The 13,772-nt window shown below is 39.9% G+C and overlaps 2 protein-coding genes across 4 annotated transcripts; one reads left to right on the forward strand and one right to left on the reverse strand.

Moving 5' to 3' along the window:
- Positions 1 to 3,747: 3,747 nt before the first annotated feature.
- On the forward strand, positions 3,748 to 10,067 carry LOC135585834 (U4/U6 small nuclear ribonucleoprotein Prp31 homolog). 3 transcript variants are annotated; one of them, XM_065117882.1, is made up of 9 exons: positions 3,748 to 3,888; positions 4,377 to 4,436; positions 5,093 to 5,155; positions 5,329 to 5,466; positions 5,955 to 6,847; positions 6,947 to 7,017; positions 8,818 to 8,920; positions 9,103 to 9,178; positions 9,660 to 10,067. In XM_065117882.1, the coding sequence occupies exons 2-9, from the start codon at positions 4,434 to 4,436 to the stop codon at positions 9,765 to 9,767; spliced, it is 1,455 nt and encodes a 484-aa protein (XP_064973954.1). In that variant the 5' UTR covers positions 3,748 to 3,888; positions 4,377 to 4,433; the 3' UTR covers positions 9,768 to 10,067. The 3 variants fall into 3 exon arrangements, with proteins under 3 accessions (XP_064973954.1, XP_064973958.1, XP_064973964.1); XM_065117886.1 differs by having other exon boundaries at positions 3,765 to 4,031; XM_065117892.1 differs by lacking the exon at positions 3,748 to 3,888 and adding an exon at positions 4,074 to 4,095.
- Positions 10,068 to 11,507: 1,440 nt separating this feature from the next.
- On the reverse strand, positions 11,508 to 13,637 carry LOC135635976 (U-box domain-containing protein 19-like). Its single transcript, XM_065147466.1, has one exon. The coding sequence runs from the start codon at positions 13,635 to 13,637 to the stop codon at positions 11,508 to 11,510; it is 2,130 nt and encodes a 709-aa protein (XP_065003538.1).
- Positions 13,638 to 13,772: the final 135 nt, after the last annotated feature.

Below are 13,772 nucleotides of genomic sequence, written 5' to 3' on the forward strand. Positions count from 1 at the left end.
TGCATATAAATGTTTTGTTTTGGCAGGAACTCATACAATTACTGGTCTTGCACCAATTTAGCTCATGTACTTAAGTTTGACAAATCTATGGGGTCATTATCTGTTTGAAGTCACAAAGCACTGCAGACTGCGGTTCTCTAAGCTTCTGGGTTGTCCAAGAACTATGTGAAAAGGACTGGAATGATACAGGTGGATGGATAATGTGTGTTGGCTGGACATCCACGCAAGTGTATTCAGGAACTTGGAATATTCCAATTCTATCAATTATTGAGCAATCAGAGAGAGGGCATTTGTTCCAATAGGCTAAATAAGGGAAAAGAGAGTTCATGCTCTCAACTCATTCCTATCTCCTCAAGTTATATTCCTAAGCTAAAATGTCACCTTTTTCCTCCTAAAATCCAATTATCATGTAGAAGTACAATTTAGGAATCCATCATGTTAGGGTATGAATGATGTTTAGCCATTTTCTACTCAGCTTAAGTTTCTTTGGAAGTTCTCATCCATCTAATCACTCTACTACCATAACATAACAGCAAATTGCTAGTTCTTTTATTCAGCATATAAATCACTCACATACTGATCTTTGTATAAATCATATTAGTATATGGCTTACACTATTATCTTATGTTATGATTTTAGATTAAATGCATCAATTCCTTTGTATATATAATGCTGAGTTTTTTTTTTTTTTCTTCCACTAGCCTAAGTTTTTTATAAGTAATTTATCAAAGAAAATAATGTCAACTTCTCTTTAGATGCAGAGTAATGCCTTTCAGCATATCAGAAACATATGCAAAGGCTTACTTCTCTAAATGCAAGCCATTTCACCAAAAAAAGGAGAATTATTATGTTTACTGTTCAGTAAAATATTAGCAAAGATATCAAAATTCTTCCTCCATCAGCCATTGATAAAACTTCAAGATCAGTAAAATTCAAAACTAAAGGATCATTACTGATAACTGGCACTTTCATGGTGGTGCACTTGTCAATTCACATGTAAGGGGGGCATGGTAGACTTTTGCTCCACCCAAGTGTACAACTTTCATGGAAAAGCATAAACTTGATAAGGAACTTTAGCATGTTCTTTTCCTTGCAAGCCTTTTTGATTGTGAGAGGGATCAGAAGAAAATGATGGCACCTAATTAGGTTTCAGCTTCTCCATGATGACAACTTCTGTCCATTAATATATAAGCATGTACAAGCACATGGATCTTTGTTTTTATTTGTTATGCACAGCAATGAATCAGAATCTGCAAGGCATAGACATTTTGATATTCTGGAAGTTCGACTTGATTCATTGAGTCATAATTATAATATATCGAATGTGCATCATTATGGCATAGAATAATTATCCTTTGCAAGAGAACAATTGAAACAAGTAACTTCTGCATCTTCTGAAATGGAAGCAGCAATATATATTACTGATTCATTCTTCATTTTTAATGTTTCAGTTGCCATCCCAACATTGTCAGCATCCTATTTTCCACAGATCTGAAGTGGTGCTCATAAAGTAGTAGGTGCTTTTGATGTCAGGAGCACTTGGAAGTGGGTCTCACAAGGACTTGAATATAAGCTCCAGCCAGTAAGAATGTTAGGTAAACAACATTAGAGTTCTTTATTTCTCCTTTGCAATCTGTAGGGAGGCTTCTTTAAGGAGTCATGAGAAGCAGAAAGGATTGTGGGAGGGTATTCCTCCATGATTGTTGGAGATGTAGGACCATTGGAAGATAAGACTCTCTTTTTTATGTATCTAAACAAACAAAAGAAATCTTCACTATGTACCACAGATCCAGATTCAGAATGCAGGTTTCATTTGAGTCACCTGTTTGCAGAAGTATCTCATTCTGATCAAGGTAATTATGTTGATTAACATGGCACCTTTCAGGTGGCTCCTGCTTTCTGAGAATTCTAATTTTTATAGCAGAAAAAGGCAGTTTGCAGAGATTGTAAACACTGTAATTTGTCATAGAGTTTCTATGTTACTGAAGCAATAAACGCAGCTTAATGACTGCATCTGTCCTCTTTCATCAACCTTTCTTGTTTTAATATCTTCTTTGGAAGGAGACCCTATCTTTATTCCACACTACCTTATACCAAACATACAGTGGTATCATCTTCCAAAGAATATAATAGAGAGAAAGGACTCATGTTCTCTGATTGCATGCCAAACTTCTTTCATGATGAAACTTCAGCATTTTGATTGGCACAAAAATATTGGTGTATGATCGATCATCCACCATGGATCATCTTCCGCACCAATACAAGCTCCAGGTGGATTGATAAACTGATACAACAAAGAAAGTTCATTCATCCCTGTAAGAGTCCAAGTATGGGCACCCACCAACTCTCCCTATCTTTGATTTCCTCAGTCTCGTTCTTGATGATCAGCAGATGAATCTCTAAGGCGGGTGGATACAAAGAAAGTCCATTCCTGCGACAAACCATTACTTGGATGGATGTCAACCCACTCTTCCCCATGATCTCAAGGTGGAGCCATGATCAATTGGGTGACAGTTACCATGAAGCCACTGACATCTCCACACCTAGCTCCACCATCAAAATTAGCTAGGTCTCTTAAAGATGAAGCCACAGATGACTCCCCCATTGACAGCCACCACAGGTTGTTCCCCCTGCAGTGGTCCATATTCATTCAGCCATCGCTTTCCTTGAGCTACCCAGTCATTGATGGACCCTCTTTGCCATGGTCACATTGCCTCACATTGGACTGTTTCAGATGGCACTTCATGTCCAGAGGACAAGAAGCTTACATCTAAATTTAGGCTTCTGTAACATCATGTCCTGTGGTTGAGGCCAACAGGATGTGAAGGTTCTTGGAAGTGGTGTGGGCTTAGTGGCCTTTAAAGCAAGCTATGTAGATGATCTACAGGGAAAAAGTCCCAAGTCTTTATTTCTTTTACTGTGGAGTGTTCCTTCTTTTGATCTTTTGTCATAGAACATCACATCTTTTCTAATGACACCAACTCATACTTGGGGTAGGTTACAAAAAATTTCTAATAAATGACTGATCAATGTAGAGTTAATTGGTGTATGAGTTCTTAACTGAATGATTGATTGATGAAATGAGTGCCTGAAGCAATTTGGTAGATTTTGAAGATTGAATTATTCTTACAGGGAGAAAGCATAATAAATTTCATTTTCTTGAAAAATGAAATTTTAAATATTAGAATGGCTATATTTTCATGATACACAATAATTCTTATTTAATTAGTTTAAATTTAAAATTTTATGATTAGTAAATAATGGTTGATGAACTTTGATGCAATCATTTAACGTCGATATAGTGATGATTTTAATTAGTTGAAGTTTGAATCATGAACAACAAAAATATGAATTTCATGAAATTGATGCCATTTTATCTTAAATTTAATTATTCTAAGATTGAATGAGTTATTAAAATTTTAGTTTTGTATTCGATTAGGCATGTCTTTGTTTCATGGAATTATGTATAAATTTTCATGATTTATTTATTTGTATATTTAGGATTATAAATTTATTAGATCTTTTAATTCAATAAAAACATCAATTTTAATTATTTGTGTACATGAATTTATCATATATATATATATATATATATATATATATATATATATATATATATATATTCACTCAATTTGAGGCTCATAAAAATGCTTGCATAATTTAAACGAATGGGCCGTAAGGGTTATTAAAAAGGCCCACAACGCCGATTCTATGTAGATGACGGATTGATGTCCGCTACACCCGCATCCGACCCGCTCTATGCCTTCATCGGCTTCGGTTCTTTTGTCCGATCCCCGTCTTAGGGTTACTTCAATTCGGAGCCCTCAAATTCCCTTCGACGAAGCGAGTTCCGGTGATCGAACGTCGCGATCTTTTTCCTCAATCCCTGTACTGATTCTCTCTCTCTCTCTCTCTCTCTCTCTCTCTCTCTCTCTCTCTCTCTTTCTTATCCCTCTTATTTCCCTATATGTTCTTCATCCAAAAATCTACACTTTTTTCCCTTTCGTTTGGGGGTACGGACGAGGGATCGGGTGAGGGAACCTTTTTTATTACCTTCACCACTTTCTTGAAATTCTTGGAGACTCGGTTTTGGTGGTAGGATTTTCGCTTTATATTGTTGAAGATGGACCACTAATTCCTTTTTTTTTTTTGTTTTGATTTTGATCGAGTGTAGTATCAGTTGGTCTATCGACGGGTTTGGTGTGTGCACATGACATCGAGGAAAAACTGTTCTTGTGTGATATTTAGTTGTTTGTTTGAAATAGTATAGTATATGTCACGATCTTGTATACTGCTTGCCGCGAGTTATGTAATTAGACTTTGGTTTGATAAGTAATTAACCCCTTGCGATTGTTTGTTTTTATCTGTATCCGCAGATTCTCAGCAGATCTTGCAAGGCAAGCAACTTTGAATTCTAATCACTGAGAGAACAAATGGTTAGTACACGTTTTACCCTTTTTTTAAAAATCAGTTTAGATAGTGTTATGCTTGCCTATGCAGACTTGGCAGCTTGTTAAGTAATCCAATGAGGGATAAGGAAATAGCAAGATGGATTGTTCCTTTTCTTCCATTATAAGGTTGATCATGATTAACCTTGAATGGACATACTTTTTGTTGTTTCAGGTGTTATAAATAAAAAAGTTAGTTCAGCTAATCTACCTGTTCTTTCTTGGTGGAAGCAATTACATCCTATTGATCAAACTTAAGCAAAGATAATCAACTTGTTAAATGAATGTACCTTATATAGTTGTTGTAGATTTTATCATCTTTCACCTCTGTTAACAAGCATCATGTCATATGTTTGACACCTAGAAACGCAAATTATTTCAAGGGTTTAAGGAGCTTCATAAAAGCAATAAAAAATTGTTTAGAGTAATCAGCAACTACCATTATTGCTTGTTGGTGATCGTACTGCTAATTAATTTGATATAGTATCTGATGCATTCATTTAGGTGCATCCATTTTTTTGAACTTTGTGGACTTTCTTATGAAATATTATGGATCAGACCTGACATGAGCAAGTTGCTTTCAGGAAGCTTGCTGATTCTTACTTGAAGTTGAGTTAATTATTCTTTCTGTTTTTCATACACAGGCCAGCCTTGCAGATTCCTTCTTGGCTGATCTTGATGAGTTATCTGACAATGAAGCCCATCCTGTGAGTTGATACATCAATTTTATTGCCATTATGCCTGTATTTCTTAATCTTGCTTGTAACTAATAATTTCTGATTGGCCATTTCATTCAGGCTTCTTTGTTTCTTACTTCTGTTTTAGTAGCTGCAGTATATTGTGGTATTGGCTTATGTGTTATAATGATATTGTCTATTAGGATGATGAGGATCTTGATGCTGCTGCTATGGAAGAAGATGTTGACGGTGACATGCCAGATATCGAAACTCTTAATTATGATGACCTTGATAGTGTTTCAAAATTGCAGAAGACACAAAGATACAATGATATTATGCAGGTCAGAGTCAAGTTCCTGATGCTCTTGATTTCCTTGTTTGCTAACTAAGGACCTTAAACCGTTACATAATATTTCTGATTATGAGCCAGTACTTATTTGTTGGTATAATGGCTTCAGTTTCTTTTTCTTCTTCAGTTTGTAATAAATTTATGTCATATACTGCATTGATATTTTTTTCAAGATCATCATACATGACCATCTCTAGATTTGCCTGACTAATACTCAAGTTCCTTCCCCGCTCTTTTTAACGTTTTCAGATGCCTTGGCCCCTTTTTTCTAATACAGAAAGTAATAGAGGATTCGATTATCTCTTAGCAGCTTATGTTTCTTGATGATATGTTCCTTTCCTTTTAGGTTTTCTATGATTGCTTTAAGAATTTATGTGTAAAACTTCTTTCCTTTTCTTCGAGTCATAGTCTTTTATGTTTGCTACTGTATACTTGCATTTTTGTGTGTTCAAGTTTTCTCGGCCCCTTTTTTTTTAACAGAAAGTGGATGATGCATTAGAGAAAGGAACAGATATTTCTAGTCATGGAATAGTGCTGGAGGATGATCCTGAGTATCAGCTCATTGTTGACTGTAATGCTTTATCAGTGGATATTGAAAATGAGATCATCATAATTCACAATTTTATACGTGATAAATACCGTCTGAAATTTCCTGAACTTGAGTCCCTTGTTCATCACCCAATTGATTATGCACGGGTTGTTAAGAAAATTGGAAATGAGGTGGACTTAACCCTTGTTGATTTGGACGGTCTTCTACCTTCAGCTATTATTATGGTTGTTTCTGTAACAGCATCAACTACAAGTGGAAAGCCTCTTTCAGAAGAGAGTCTGCAGAAAACAATTGATGCATGCGATAGAGCCCTTGCACTTGACCTTGCAAAAAAGAAAGTTCTTGATTTTGTGGAGAGTAGAATGGGTTACATTGCGCCAAACCTTTCTGCAATTGCTGGAACTGCAGTTGCAGCTAAACTTATGGGAACTGCTGGAGGTTTGTCCGCATTAGCAAAAATGCCAGCTTGTAATGTCCAGCTTCTTGGGTCAAAGAAAAAGACTCTTGCTGGGTTTTCTACTGCAACCTCTCAGTTTCGTGTAGGTTATCTTGAACAAACAGAGATTTTTCAGAGCACCCCGCCTTCTCTTAGAACTCGTGCTTGCCGACTATTGGCTGCAAAATCAACTCTAGCAGCAAGGGTCGACTCAATTAGAGGGGATCCTACAGGAAAAACTGGAAGGGACTTGCGAGAAGAAATCCGTAAAAAGATTGAGAAGTGGCAAGAGCCACCCCCTGCAAAGCAGCCGAAACCTCTTCCAGTTCCAGATTCAGAGCCCAAAAAGAAGAGAGGTGGTCGTCGACTGCGGAAAATGAAAGAAAGGTAGCAGTTTCTTACAACTATACATGGTAACAAAACTAATACCTTTAACAGTTGTAACCTTAAAGCAAGTACCTTATTTTGTATGTTTATGTTTGACAGATATGCAGTGACTGATATGAGGAAGCTGGCCAACAGGATGCAATTTGGAGTTCCAGAAGAGAGTTCCTTGGGTGAGTATGCATTTATTATGTCTGATGATTGCTTTAATCTTAGTCTCAAAAGATGTTGTTGAATTATAGTTCAATTAAGTAAATTGCATTGGTGATCTGTGGCTCAAGACTTGATATTCAAGTTGAGGTGGATGTTTATGTGGTTTTAGAAGTTCTGGCTACTGCTTACTGGGTTCAACTGAAGCTCATCAGTTAAAAATAATTGATGTACCTTTAAAACTCTTGTGATAATTGTCTTTTGGCCTTTGGAATTAAGTTTTCTATCGGAGATGATTCATCCTGTTAATATTTGCAAGATTGGATTTCAAAATCTTAATTATAAGATTGAAAATATATAGGAAATTTGGTGCAATAAGAATATGATACAGAATCATCTTTGGACATATCAGAAAAAAGTCCAATTTCACATGGTTTTGATGGTTTCAATTTCCTATAGAGGCTTAAGCAGAAACCAAGATATTCTAAGTGGGGACATTATTTGGCTTAAAGGATCAAAACATGTATTCTTGGTTGATGAACTGTTTGAGAACAACTCGAGTTGAATATTCATGAAAGCCTTTTCGCCTCAAAATAATATCTTACAGATTAATTTGATTTGAATAAATGGGACATTTCATATTAAAGTAATAGAATTTTCTTAACTGTTTATATCAAATAAGAAACCGAAGTTCTGCATTTGCAATCCAAACAATGACATGTATGCATGGTTTTACAACAAATTATACAACAACAACAACAAAACCGTAAATCCCAACTATTTGAGGTTGACTACATGAATCTTTTGCCGTCATTGAGATTCGCAAAAAGCCATATGTTTAGTTAAGCTTTCCAACAATTCATATGTACACAAAAAACATTTTTCCTTATGAAAAATCTCTGGTCAAGTCATTATGTTGTGTGATGGGTTAGCTAAAAGATATCTAGTGCCAATATCAGATAACTTTGGGAGAATCTAACAATTCTTTTATCATGGTATCTCACTACCAGCTATGAACTTTATCATGTGTTACTTTTTGGAGACTTTCTTTCATGCTTAATCTGAAAATGACTTCGTCTGAGACTTCTACAAGATAAAATATATTTGCTGTCACTTTTGCTTCTTAAGTAATGCACTTCATGGAGAAACCTTGTCCCTGCTCCCTACAAAGTCAAGAGTCCACATTGTTATTTCAATGTCATGTAATATTGTTAACCAGACAACTGAATATTATATATGCCTTTATTAGATTGTTTTGGTCAAAATGCAGTTATCTAATTCTGAATTTTTTTCACATAAAATAGAGACTGTACATGAGATGTAAGGTCAGACCAAAAGAATGATTCATAGGACAACAGGATTCAAATACCTTCCACAGGTATTAGATTAAACTGTAGATAATTGGTAATTTCACATTAAACTGTAGATACCTTCCACACTTTATTAGCTTTCATTTAATCCTAATTCTGTCATTCTGTGGTCTCCTGTTTCTGGACCATAGAGAGCTTATTAATGTTACTGTTAACACAAACTATACTATTTATTAAGGTTTGTTTTAAGCACCTGCATAATTAATGTTTTGTGCAAATAGTAGATAAAGAATATGCCTGTTCTTCTTTAATCATTATATGAATTGGTAGATGTTGGATGTCTGACTTTGAACTTTGAAGTACCATCTTGGTCGCACTGGATTTTGTTTATTTGTCAGGTTATTTGCAGGACTGTATCTTTAATATGGATGCGCTGATATGTTTCAGCTTGAACATTAGTCTTTGTAGACCCAATTTAATTTTTTTGCCGCCTATACTTTATTTCATCTGTAGGTGATGGCTTGGGTGAAGGGTATGGTATGCTTGGTCAGGCAGGAAGTGGAAAGTTGCGTGTATCACTTGCGCAGAGCAAACTTGCTTCTAAAGTTGCCAAAAGGTCGGCCACTTCCTTCTTTGATCATTTTTCATCCTCTAAATTAAATGCTAATATTATGCTGTACTTGGTAATATGCTCATAGACGTATAAGTGAGAGGAGGGGATAAGGTATTTTTAAATGAATGGTATATCTAAATTCTAACAATGATCTAAAATTTTTGTTGTTGACCTGAATGCATCAGGTTCAAGGAGAAACAGTATGGAAGCAGTGGGGCAACTTCAGGATTGACATCAAGTTTAGCATTTACACCTGTGCAAGTGAGTACATATGCAACTAGAGCTTGTTTTGAATTATCAGTTCTTTTAATTTCGTCCACAAGGATCACAATGTGTTTTTTTTCCATCATCAACCACATTATATAAATTTAAAATAGTTGCATGTGAATATAGGAGACTCATAGGACAGAAGTGAGGATGAACAAAAGAGGCAAAAGGAAGGACAAAAGATATTTGTCCGAAATGGTCCATTTGTTGGTCCAATGGATATACTTGTATTGATTTTATATGTGCATTCCTTTCTTGGTGATAGTGATTATTAATTCACAACACCTTTCGTTGTGATCCATGAGGCTTGATATCTTTGTAAATTACCCATGTGAGAGGACTCCCAGATCCGTTCATCTTATAAATTTTATGCTTAATATTTCTGATCACATTTGTTAGTGTTATTCACACATAATGTTGTACTGTAACAATTTCAGCATGAACTAAATTGATGCTGAGTTTGTGTGTCCATCAGGGAATCGAACTTTCAAATCCACAAGCTCACGGGAATCAGCTCGGCAGTGGAATACAAAGCACCTATTTCTCTGAGACGGGGACATTCTCGAAGATCAAAAGGATGTAATTATAGACCAACCTCAATACTTGGAATTATCACAGTTTTATCTCACAAGTTGGATGGATGGGATGGATGATATTTTCTGCTAGTTTAACATGCAAATCTCACTTTATGTATCTGCAAGTTATAGCTCATTAATCTGTCATCCGAATGAACTTTTTACCTACCGATTTGAGCTTTGAGTTGATCGATCTCCTAACGTAGTTTATCGACTCTTTGTTTTTGTTATGTGACTGGAGTTTGTTCCCTTGTGTGCACTGCATTGTAATGATCCGTATAAAGCTTGTGCATTTATCCTTCTTCTTCCGATGATAGATTTGGTACCTTTTAGAAATTATGATGTTTGTACATTCAATAGTATTTTTAGACTTCTGGATGAACATTCATTACATTTGTTTACAAATTATCAGAAAATTTTGGATTCCTCATATAAACTCTTTCGAGGAATACATTAATTAGTCTCGGAAAGACTACTCGCAAAAACTGGTATGAGACACTTAATTTATGTATACGGCTAGCAAAAGTGTCTAAGTAGGTGCCAAGTTGGCTATGATATGGCAATTCGGATATTCACATGTCAAATTTCATTTATCATCTGCCCCTCTATTTTGTTTCAGCACATGGGAGGGTGTCGAACCATTCTTATTTTCGACAACATCAGAAGATTGAGGATGCCTGCCTCATGGTCGAATTCGACGACATCAGAAGATTATTGAGGATGCCTCATGGTGGTCAAATTCGATCACATCAGAAAATTGAGAATGCTTTGTAAAGTAGAGGCAATCGTTTTATCAACATAGGTAGTCGAATAAAATAAAAGTTGAATGAGCAATTTTGTAAATAAGTGAAGCAATTAGTACACACACACACATATATATGATTAATTATGTACTATGAATGTTTGATGCTGATATGTAATCTAATGAACCCATCGACATGAGTGCAAGAATGGCTTCTTCTCTTTCTCACTTTGCCATATTTCCTTTCATGGCCACACCATTCCGCTGTTCCACCTCGCCCACCTCATCCACCGCCGCGGCCTCGGTACCTTCCTTCACCTTGTTCGGCGACGGGCTGGTGAAGGGGGGAGGACTTGGAGAAGCTGGTGCGAGAGTTGCTGGTGGGGGAGAAAGGGAAAGAGGCCGCGAGGAACGTCAAAGAGCTGGCGGAGGCGGCGACGGAGGAGCGCGGATCGTCGTGGCGCTCTCTTGAGACCATGATAACGGAAGTAAGCGAGATGAGAGCAAACAACTCCCCGAATGACATGGACACGTCCAAGCTTTCTTAGAAGATGTCGTCCTGATGGTTGACCACAAATAATTCTGACATCAGGACATATTGTTGTTGTTGTTGTTATTGTTTTTATTATAGTACTATGTCATAATTAAATTCAGCTATTGTTCTCTGTTCATCCTTTCTTGATCACCACAGCTCAATGCCGTCGCTTTTAGAGCAGACAGAGTATGGCATTAATCTCTCTCTCTCTCTCTCTCTCTCTCTCTCTCTATTCTATTCTATTCACAGCAGTAAATATGAGACAAGTCAAGATTGATATGCAGGCAGAACCAGATCAAACTTTTGTATTTGTATTTAATTTTGTACACTGATGGGATGAGAGAGTAGAACAATTGAACTCATCCATATGGTGCATCTATGTACAAGTATATTTCGGGACTATACTGGATTACAACTCTTCTAAAATCCGAGCTGAAATCAAAGAAAGATCTAACGAATGATCAAAAACCATCACTGTGCACGAATGATGTGTTCTTGCGCAGCAGATGCGACAATGACAGGGTATCCCTGGCCATGGAGACTGTGTATGCAATTGACGAGCGATATGGCCTTCTTCCTGGCTTGAGAAGTGCCGTGCGCGACGAGGGAGTACAAGGAGGGCAGAAGCGCAGGCATTTGTCCAAGCAACCTGACCACCTTTGCTCCGCCGTTGTCGCAGAGAGAGAGGAGGGTGGAGACGCACTTCTCCCTCCCAGACCGAGACGTGGACGACCGGAGGAACTCCACCAGGTGAGGTATGGCGGAGGACTCCAGAATCGCCGTCGCACCGTCGTGCCTCTCTGCGGTCTTTGCAAGAACACCCACTGCATCGCCAGCAAGATCCTCTTGTTCGCTGGAGAGAAGAGCCACGAGAACCGGGACAGCCCCTGCATCGAGGGCCTTAGGCAGGATGTCGGGAGCCTGTAGCAGCATATATAGAGCAACGACGGCGTTCTTCCTTCCCCGGTAAGTTCCTTCCCTCAAGAGCTCCACCAATGTCGGGATCGCCTGAGGTATCTTCCCGATCTCGATTCGATACTCTTCGATCGATGATAGATAGAAGAGAATGGCGACTGCGTTCTGCCGGGCCTGATTTTTGAGTGCATATCTGATGACATCAACGATGAGGCAGAGGCCACCGACCTCGACGATGGCCCTGCTGCCATCTGGGTGCTTTGAGAGGTTCAACACCGCCGCCACTGCATTTTCCTGGATCGAAGTATCCATTGAAGAGAAGAGCTGGAGAAGCCATGGGACTAAGCCAGCATCTACTAAGCAAGCTCTGTTAAAGATGTTTGATTTGGACAGCTTCCTGATCTCGTGAGCGGCCTTGTTCTTCTCTTGGTTCGTCCCGGTCGCAAGCTTGTCGACTAGAGAAGCAGCCACCATTGCCATGGCTCCTGCTGCCGCCGAGGTGAGAGGCTTCTCGGTCCTCGCCACATCGCGCTTCTGCTTGGCCTTTGGTTCGGGGAAGCGTATGTTGTTCTGTTGGCAGAACTGCTCGACGAGGTTCCGAATGGCGGAATTGGGAACCATATCTTTGTTGGCCAGCTTCTCGCCGGTGACCGGGCAGGAGAGACAGTCCGATTCGAACCACCTCGAAATGGATGCTCGGTCGTAGGTCTGACCTGTGGCTAGCGTCACAGGGTCCGTCATGAGCTCGAGAGAGATGGGGCACCGGAGATAATCCAGGTTGACGATGACATGATTCATGGCTGTTGCTTGGGCCTTCAATTGCTCGTCGGCGCTCTTCTCGTCGTCCATGGTATCAAAAAGCACCGCCCGGCAATAGGCCATGAACGCCATCAAGCTGTCAAGGAGGGCTGCCTCGTCGCCGTCGTCGGAGCTCTCAAAGAAGAGCTCTTCCATGAACGCAATCTCTTCGCCGCAATCGTTCCAGCTTCGGATGTGCAAGTGATCCAAGATCTGTCTGAGGGAGCTCCGGGTCGGAGCAATCCCATTCTTGAACTGGCAAAGCACGGACGAAACACTCCTTCTTGCCTGGGCATCATCGGGCTCGGTCTCGATCGTGGCCTTCCATGCTTGCTCCTCGACGAACCGAATCAACTCCTTGACCTCGGAGACGGCGTCGATCGACGCCAGTGGGAGGACGTCGAGGGCGGCGGATATGGAGCGAACGAGGACCAGGAACTCGCTCGACACCCGCTCCGACCGCATCAGCACCCACAACCGTGCGCCCGGCCGGGCGCAATCTTGGAGGAGGTGTCGCAGCTTCTGGAGCGTGATGTAGAGCTCGGAGAAGCCGACCACGATGGAATCGGGGAGGGCCGACCCCCGGCGGCGGACGTCGGCCAAGAACTCGCGGATCGTCACGACCTCGCGGATCGCCTCGCGAGCGCTGCGCCGGTGGACCCTAAAGGGGCAAGCCCGGAGGGCGAGGATCTCGTCGGCGAGGACGACGAGGGCATCGAGGAGGACACTCGGGCGGACGTTGGCGCCGGGCTGCACCACCGGAAGCGCCAAGAATCTCCGGCGGTCGGAGGGACGTGGCATCTTGATGGAGACAAAGAGACAGCAGCGAATCCAAAATGCTGAAGGAATCTGTAAACTGTACGCTGCGACCTTCACCGGGGTCCCCATTTATAGAAGCCACGGGGTACGAGCGACACGCGTCGGTCCAAGAAGTGCCTCTTCTGCGTCGAGGACGGCGGCCGCGATCGGGTCCCTCGGGGACGCGTGGCGAAAGATAACGCCCGAGCCCCGGATGTTTCGTGC

Source organism: Musa acuminata, chromosome BXJ1-3 (assembly GCF_036884655.1).
Source record: "Musa acuminata AAA Group cultivar baxijiao chromosome BXJ1-3, Cavendish_Baxijiao_AAA, whole genome shotgun sequence".
Taxonomy (NCBI): domain Eukaryota; kingdom Viridiplantae; phylum Streptophyta; class Magnoliopsida; order Zingiberales; family Musaceae; genus Musa; species Musa acuminata.